The sequence below is a fragment of the Populus alba genome, chromosome 11 (genome assembly GCF_005239225.2).
Source record: "Populus alba chromosome 11, ASM523922v2, whole genome shotgun sequence".
NCBI classification, from domain to species: Eukaryota; Viridiplantae; Streptophyta; class Magnoliopsida; order Malpighiales; family Salicaceae; genus Populus; species Populus alba.
The window spans coordinates 16,078,993-16,087,890 of NC_133294.1; the positions used below are offsets into that span (position 1 = coordinate 16,078,993).

Genomic DNA, 8,898 nt, shown 5'->3' on the forward strand with positions numbered 1-8,898 from the left:
AAGGTGTGAAAACCATATTAAATTCATCGCCAACAAAATCCACTCTGTTTTTCTATCCGTCAAAAAACAAACAACTTTATTTTTAACCTTTTTTTACCCCTTCTTTGTTTCTTGTCATCAAAAGCAATCGAAGTGCCTAAAAGCAATCGAAGTGCATATTTCCAAATGTTTGGCGTCTCTCTTTAAAGTTGTGCTCAAACCAAAAACTAAATCTTTAATTATTAAGCTACCATTATCTTGCATAGAATGATATCAAATGTCATTCATCGTGGATCGACTTTTCCTTCTTAAACCTTAAACTAGGTTTAAAGAGGTTTTAAAATTATGATAATGGTTGTTTTTAAAAATATTTTTTATCTAAAAATATATTAAAATAATTTTTTATATTTTTTAAAAAATTATTGATATTGACACTTTAAAACGAACAAAAAATATAAAAAAATAAATAAAATTTTAATTTTTTAAAAAATATAATTTTAACAGCGTTCTCAAACAGTCACTTAGTGAGACTTGAAGAGTATATTAACTCCAAATAATCACTTAATGAGACTCGAAGAGCATATTCTTTCATATCTGACCCATATAAATTCAAGGACATGCTATCGCCAATCCACATTCCTTAATCGACAAAACCAATCGAGTAAGAAAATTTCAAAATAATTCAAAATTTAAAATCATAATTATTAAACTTAACTTAATTTAACGCATCGCCTGTTTGATATTGTAATAATAATTGCTTTTTAAAATATTTTTTTATTTAAAAATATATTAAAATAATATATATTTTTTATTTTTTAAAATTTATTTTTGATACCAACACATTAAAACACTAAAATAATAATTTAAAGCAATTTGTTTTTATAATTTTCTCAAAAGCGTGACCAGGTCATATTGCCAAGCATGATCTTAATAACCTAAGTAAGAATCAATCAACTTGAATTTTTAATTTTTTATTAAACAATATCTTTTAAATTTTTTAAAACTTCAGGAGGAAATTGAATTGACATGCTAATATGTAGATGTAGATTTAGCTTAAATAGAATCAGATCCTTAATTGTCTCTTAAGTAGTGTTTTTTTTATAAAAAAAGCATAAAACACAAAGATAAAAATATATTTGATTGAAGAGATAGAAATATAAAAATAAATTAATATTGAAATAATTTTAAAATAAATTTTTGTACTTTCAGAACATGATCTATAGAAAAAAACATTTATACATAGATAATATTTATTATTTTTTTTATCACTACAATATTTATGCAAAAACTCTTAATTTTAAATTTGTCCAACCAAGACATGTAATGATAAATATGATTATTATTATAATTTTAAAACCTGACTTGAAATAATGCTCGAGTCATGGGTCGGCTAGGTCAACCTGAATCTGCTTCAATTTTTTTAAAAGATTCAAAATGACACAAAAGAAAAGTCACAAGTTTTTTACTTGGGTTTTGATAGAGTCTCGAGTTTACTTGTGTTTTTGATTGATTTAGACTCGATCAATTATTTTTTTTTATTTTTATTTTTTAATTCAAATTGCTTTAAACTCCAAGTTGTCAAGGTTCTAGGTCAATTCGCCAGATCGATTTAAGTTTTTATAATAAGATTTATTATATTATTATTAATTTCAATATTTAATGTAAGCTAAATTAAAAAAATAATATCTAATTATTTGTTTAATATAAAAAAGTTAAAAATAATTCAAATAAAAAGTAATACACACACACACCCTCGTCCAAATAAAATATAAAAATAATCGTTTTCTTTTATTCAACGTTGTCAATCACAATTTTATTTATATGTATTGCAATAACCAAAAGCTACGTTCAAAACCCCATTTCAGTGGATCCACCAATCCCAACGAAAAATTCCCATAACAAAACCAAGAAGTTTACGGAATCTCCACCGTCCTTCCACTTCCAATCTAACGGCCACGGATCTCGATCCGCGTACTCCTCTCTCATTGGCCACCCCGATTTTCTGTTCTCCTATATAAACCCCAAAACACCCATTCCGCACTTCAGATTTCCTCTCAGCATTTATCCTCTCCCAAAAGAAATACCCTCTACACATTTCGTTTCGACTATTTGTTCGAAAATAGTCAATCAATGGCTGGCAGAGGCAAAACCCTAGGATCTGGAACAGCAAAGAAGGCTACATCAAGGAGTAGCAAGGCCGGTCTGCAGTTTCCGGTGGGTCGTATTGCTAGATTCTTGAAGGCCGGCAAGTATGCTGAGCGTGTTGGCGCCGGCGCTCCTGTCTACCTAGCTGCTGTACTTGAATATCTTGCTGCTGAGGTAATAATGCCTCAATTTTGTTTCTTAATCTTCTCTCTATGAAGTGTTTTGGTATGATTTTGTGAATCTAGGGTTCTTTTGTTTTGGTGATCTTGATCGTTTTTTTGGGAATTATCTTCTTGTTCTCGGAAATTATCCTGTTAATTGTGTTTTTGAAGACGTGGCCGTGGCTAGTCTGTGATTTTGCTTATTGGGTTTTTTGGAATCTAGGGTTTGAACTCGTTCCTGAGTCAATTTTGGTGTTCTTAAATTTCCATGTCTGAATCTGAGAGTTTTGAATTTTTGTTTCAAAGCCTAAATCAGTGAAAGTATCTTTTCAATTGGTTTTGTGTTTGATGGGTCTTGTGTATGTTGTGCTGTCAGGTACTTGAATTGGCTGGAAATGCAGCAAGAGACAACAAGAAGACCCGTATTGTGCCACGCCACATCCAGCTAGCAGTGAGGAATGATGAAGAGCTAAGCAAGCTTCTTGGTGATGTTACAATTGCTAACGGAGGTGTGATGCCTAACATCCACAACCTTCTCCTCCCAAAGAAGACTGGTGGCTCCTCCAAGGCCTCGGCTGATGATGACAGTTAAATGTGAAGGAAGAGATCTAAAGGAAGTGTATTTTCTGTCACTGTGACTTCACTGTGAAAATTTGAAGTCTTTTAGCTTCAATTTTTCTTCAGATTTTAGGACTTGAGGCTGTGTTCATGTAAGGGTAGTTTTAGTAGTTAGGGTTTTACAATTAATGATGTGAATATAAATTGATCATCATCTTTGTGCTCATGTTATGGTGGAAAATATTTTTTTTCTATGTAATGGCATTTAATGCACGACTTGAATCTATCCTTATTTGATTTTATCATCTGATTATTGTTTCGAATGAGATGGGATGTGTAGCAGGCAGTGGGTGTGGAGTGTTGTTTTCTAATTGGTGTTAGAGCGAGATGATAGGTGGTTGATATTGACGCTTGCATTTCAAAGCGGCTGAAGGATCTTTAGTGCTAGATTTGCATCAATTTCTTGTCGAAGCTTGACATGTTTCCTGGGTTTATTGGTTTTCTAGGTGTAGAAATTGACAGGAGGATTGTTGGGCCACCAATATGTGATGATACAGTCTATGCAAGTGCTTAGGAGTGTTGTCCTGAGGGTATGATTGGTATCGAGTGGAATTTACAAGAGATGACTACGAGTCTGTTAATAGATAGGCCATGATTAGAATGGTTATTACAGCAAACTCAGGAATACGTTGGAGTGGTTTATACCAAGAACATGGATGTTGACTTGCCAAGTTGCTCCCGTCTTAATTCTTCAATGACGGAAGATTGGTCCTCCCTTGCTTGTTTACATCAGAGAACTGTTTTTCCGTTTCTGTTGTGAGGAGCTAATTGATGATGGTTTTTTAGCTTGCGTGGTTTCTTTTTAATTGATATATTTCAGAGGAGCTTCAATCACTGTTGGAAACATTGAGGCCTGTTTGAGTTTGTGAGCGCAGAAATGCTTGGCTTGGCGTGGTGCTACTTGCTAGGAAAGAAATGCATTTAAAAGCATTTGGTTCTGTATAACAACAATACATGAAGTAAAAAAAAATGACAAGACCAAGGGACAGAAAATGTTAAATCAATCTGAATCTGTGGCAAATTCTCTTCGCACAACAAATTGCTCAAACGTGCACATCATATATACTAATATACATAAATCGCATGGTAATAGCAATCAGTAAGACATGTTAAAGGAAGAATCACGCTAGCATATTGCAGGCTATATTAACAACTCTTTCCCAGTTATAGCTAGTTGAGCTCTCTAAATGGTGCTCTCTCATCAGGAACAGACTGAAGTCTCTTTATTGTTGGTGAAGGACAAGTATTGACATTCTCCTTCACAGCATTGAAAAGCCCAGTATCACACTTCAACATGGCACTAGATGATCCACTATTGTCAAATGACTGCACCATGCATGCCAAGGATCCCATCAATTGCATGTCTTCATTGGAGAACTGGCTGATTCTCTCACCAAGTCCCGTGAAAAAGCCAAACAAATTGTCCCTTTCTGATGACATCTTCATTACATTTTCAGCCAAACTTTTGTTCCCTCTTTTCAGCTCATCTACCGAGGCTTCTGACATTCTCAGCTTCGTCTCCATTAGATTCTCTAATTTCTTCATTTCCAGCAGTTTTTCTTCTAGTTCAGCTTCAATTTCTATTGCCTTGTGTTTCGATTCCGAGAGTGATTTTTCCTGCAATTCCAGTTTCTTTTGTACAGAAAAGATGTCATCCTCCAGCTCCAATAACATCATTTTCTTCTCTTCAATTTCCAGTTGGGCCAGAATCTCGGCTGAAGCGATCTTCTCCCAGGCCTCATGGACCAAACCAATCTCAGCCTGTTTCTCAGCAAGCTCCAAAGAGAGAGAGATCAACGAGCCATTAAATTTTTGTTCCCTCGACCTCACACATTGCAAGAGGTCGTCTATTCTTTGATCTTTCTCTTCCATGAGCTGGATAAAATGTTCTTTTTCAAGATCAAATTTTCTTTCAGCCTCTACCAGTGTCAACAGCGAAACTTCAAGTTCTCTTTTCAGCGATTCTTGCTCCAGCCACCCAACCTCTTTCTGCAGATCATCTAAAATTTTGTCCTTCTCTCTCATGGTTCGTAGAAAACCCTCTTTCTCTGATTCAAAGGACAGTACTGTCTCCTTTGCAGAAGTGGCTGCAGCTGACTCTCTTGTTTTAAGTTCTTTCTCAAAGAAATCAATCTGATGCTGCATGCTATCTATTCTACTGTCCCTTGCTTTTAATAGACAGGCAAGGTCATCTTTCTCCTGCTTGATGGTTTCCTCAACTTCTACTTGTGATAGAAGAGAAGCTTCTATGTCTTTGCGCAACAACTGGCTTTCTTCAAGATCATCTTTTAAGCGATGAGCAACAGTTTTCCACATCCACAATTCAAATTCCAGAGCATGTCCTTCGTAAATTTTAGCTGCAAAATCAGATTTCAATCTGTCTATGGCATCACAAACTTCTTGAAGTTTCTCTTTCAAGTCTTTTTCCTTCTGGAAAGATTGCTTTTCCAATCGGTGTTGGCACCTGGATGACTCCTCGAGCATTTCTTTGTATTTCTTGAGTTCTTTTTGCATCTGGAGGTTCTGCTCTTCAATATGATCAAGGGATTGAACCCTTCTCGACAAAGAAGCTGTGTTCTCGTTTTCTTTAGCTAATTCAGCATTTGCAGTGTCCAACGCATCATAAACTTCTCGTAGTTTCTTCTTTAAGTCAGTTTCCACATCCAAAGCTTTCTTTTCTATGAGAAGCTGCTCACTCGATGATTGCTTAACCATTTCCTTATACCTCTCAAGCTCTTTCTGCATCAGGAGCCGTTGCTCTTCAACCAGTTCTAAGTGATCAACCCTCCTAGAAAAGCATTCCACCTTCTCATGATGTTCCGCCAATTCAGAACTGGCCATGTCGAATGCATCACAAACTTCTCTGAATTTCTCTTTCGAATCGTTTTCAATCTGCAAAGCTTGCTTTTCTAGGCAACGTTGATGCCTAGATGACTGCTCAAGCGCTTCCTTGTACTTCTCCAACTCTTTCTGCATCAAGAGACACTTCTCTTCTATAAGATCCAAGGCCTTGGCTTTCCTTGACAAAGATACTAACTTCTGATGTTCTTTGGCTAATTCTGAGTTTGCCACGTCCAAGTCATCACAAACTGCCTTAAGTTTATCTTTCAAGTCAGTTTCTGTCTGCAAAGCTTGCTTCTTGAAGCAAAGTTGACTTCTGGACGATTCCTCAAGCAATTCTTTGTATCTTTCAAGCTCTTTCTGCAACAGTAGTCGTTGGTCTTCAACAAGATCCAGGTCCTCAATTCTCTTCAATAAAGATGCAACCTTTTGACGTTCATCCTCGAAATCTGTCATCACTTTAGCTAGAGCAGTGTTCTTTGTCTCCAGCTGCCTCATCAAGAGAGAGACATTTTCTCTCCTTTCTTTGTCACGAAGTCTTGCCTCAGTATCAGCATTCTCAATGTTCAGCTGAGCCTCAGTTATACCTGATTTCAACACCAGTAGCATTGTCGAAGCCTCCTCATTCTGCATCTTCAACTGCAATATCACCGAGTGACAAGTTTCCAATTCTATCCCAAGTTCTTCTACCGTTGTTTCTTTGCTCTCTAGTGCAGTCCTGTAATTATCCAGCTCTTCAGTCAATTTCTCCAGTTGAAAGCTCCATTCAGCTTCTTTAGCTCTAAGATTTGAAGAACAATTTCTGTGCATCTGCTCCAAACTCTTGAGTTTGTTTCGCATTTTTGCCAAAGAAGAAGAATTCCCCGTTTCCCGAATCCCAGCCTCCTGAAGTTCTTTAAGGGACACCAGCAACTCCTGATTTTCTTCCTCTAGCCTCCCTGCTTTGTACTCGATTTCTTTGTAAAATGTCTCCTTTGTTGCCAAAGAATGTCTCAGAGCTGCAATTTCTCTGTCCCTCTGAGTGGCCAAGCATTCTAGTTGTGACTTTGCATCCTGACACTCAGTGAAAACATTCTCAAAGCGTGCTTTAAATTCAGAAACCTCAACTTCCAGATGATTTCTCCTGCTTTCTTCACGAGCTAAGGCTTCATTGCACATCTTGAACCGTCTTTCAAGATCTTCTAAGATTCTGGTCTGAGAATCTAAGCGTGACTGCAGTGAGCAAATTTCGTCAATCAATGTGGACTTCTCCATCTCCCACCCTTTCTTGCTTTCCCTGAACTGATCTCGGAGCTTTTCATGTGCTTCTTCTAGATGGCTGAACTGTTCTTTCTTCCATTTTAGCTGATTTTCTACTTTCATGCTCTCCTCCTCTAACTTGAGTAGCATAGCATCCCTTTTCCTCATCTCTTTGGATGCTTTGGCATTTTTCTCTGCTTCCAAGCATTTCTTCTGAGAAGCCGACAGAAGCCCCTTGAGACCTTCAATTTCTGCCATAAACACATTAATCTTTTGCTCTTGATCTATGTTCTTCTCATTTGCCTCATCTAGTGCCAATACTATCGCCCTTTTCTCCTCCTCCCATTTTTTACACTTCTCACCGCAATCAACTCTAAGCTTATCATTTGCAGTGCTTAGACGTCTGATAACGGACTCTTTTTCATTCAAACTGCATTGCAAATCTTCACACATCCGCTTCACCTTGGAGATCTCCTCTTCCTTTCCATTTGATTCTCGTGCCAGTTTCTCAATCTTAGAACATGCTTCTTGAGTTCGGATAAGCTGTTCACCATGAGCTTTCCTCAGGTTGTCAGCCAATTCTGCTTTGAGTTTCAAATCTGCTTTGAGCTTCTCAATCTCAGCTTTCGCTTCATCAAACTCTTCACCCATTTCCTCTCAAGTTTAAAAGAAACAAATCTCACCTGTTCACAAGCAAAAATCTTTCAGATGACAAATTGAAGTTGATTTAAGAGCAATTATGTCAATGGAGAACACAGTACCACAAACAGATATATAATGAAGATCACATTGTGGATATGTCAAGAGGTTCAAATCCAACTAACCAAATCAAATACTGTGCAACAGCATAATAATTCCTATGGTGCTATTTTGTTTCTTCCCAAAAGAGCATTGCATCCCTATTCCAGGTCTAATTAAGAACAGATGGACAGCATAAAACACCACCATTAAAAAAGTGATTAAAATCCTTAAGACCACAAACCCTATTTGCTGTCCCTTTTGTATTATGAAGAACCTACATGTCAACGAGCAAGGCCAATCTTTAGTTTCCAGATCATAAGAAATCAAATAAAACCCAAAATAACCAAAGATTTGGATACCAATTTTAATAAGATTTTCCATGTTTTTTCTCCCAAGATTAAACAAAGACTAAAAATTATTATTATCATTAAAATCTAAAAAGTCTATTTCTTTTCCGTTTTTGCATCCAATAATAGACCAAAATATGTATCTTATTGTCAAAAACATGTAATCCAAAAGAAAAGGCCTTTAGATCTCATTTTCTGTCAGGATTTCACAATGGCTAACTTTAAGTCACTGTGTAGTCTTGTTAAGAACCCAGCATTCAAATAAATAAATCAATAAAGTCCCTGGCAAAATACAGAGAGGCCCAGAAAGAAAGAAACAAAGGGCTAACTTAAAATGACTTGTAACAAAAAAAAAAAAAACATGTGAAAGCTAAAGACTTGAGAGATTAAGAAACCTCACTGCTTGATGATTCTTTTAACACTTGAACAAGCAAGAATAAGAGAGACGACCCACCAAAAAAAACATACCTGGTTGTCGTCGTCGTCGTCGTTATGGGTTTGGGTATACTGTTGTTAGAGATTTATCCATGTAAGAAAGAGAGTTTGTTGTGATTTTGTTGGCTTGTAGAGAGAAAGATTGAGATTAGAAGATGAAAGCAAATAGAGAAAGTGCAAGGGATAGCCGTTGAGAGGGAGGGGTATTTGATTTGAAATCGAAATCGAATCACACGGCGTCAGGGTTTCGATTTTAACGGTGTGAGAGGTTCGTTGGACTTGTAACTTGGGCCTACTATATTGGTTTGGGCTTGGCTTCAGAGGTTTTATTTCCTTGGAATTAATTTCATAATTTTTATAGCGGGACACAGTGGTAAATCAATAAATTATTT

At 36.4% G+C, this 8,898-nt stretch overlaps 2 protein-coding genes across 2 annotated transcripts; one reads left to right on the forward strand and one right to left on the reverse strand.

The window, feature by feature from the left end:
• Positions 1-2,013: 2,013 nt before the first annotated feature.
• Positions 2,014-3,148, forward strand: LOC118047463 (probable histone H2A.1). Its single transcript, XM_035056767.2, has 2 exons — positions 2,014-2,298; positions 2,662-3,148. Exons 1-2 carry the CDS (start codon positions 2,110-2,112, stop codon positions 2,875-2,877), a joined length of 405 nt encoding a protein of 134 aa, XP_034912658.1. The 5' UTR covers positions 2,014-2,109; the 3' UTR covers positions 2,878-3,148.
• Positions 3,149-3,887: 739 nt separating this feature from the next.
• LOC118047462 (uncharacterized protein At4g38062) lies at positions 3,888-8,710 on the reverse strand. The gene is made up of 2 exons (XM_035056766.2): positions 8,540-8,710; positions 3,888-7,666 (listed from the first exon to the last, which is right to left on the reverse strand). The coding sequence occupies exon 2, from the start codon at positions 7,632-7,634 to the stop codon at positions 4,074-4,076; it is 3,561 nt and encodes a 1,186-aa protein (XP_034912657.1). The 5' UTR covers positions 7,635-7,666; positions 8,540-8,710; the 3' UTR covers positions 3,888-4,073.
• Positions 8,711-8,898: the final 188 nt, after the last annotated feature.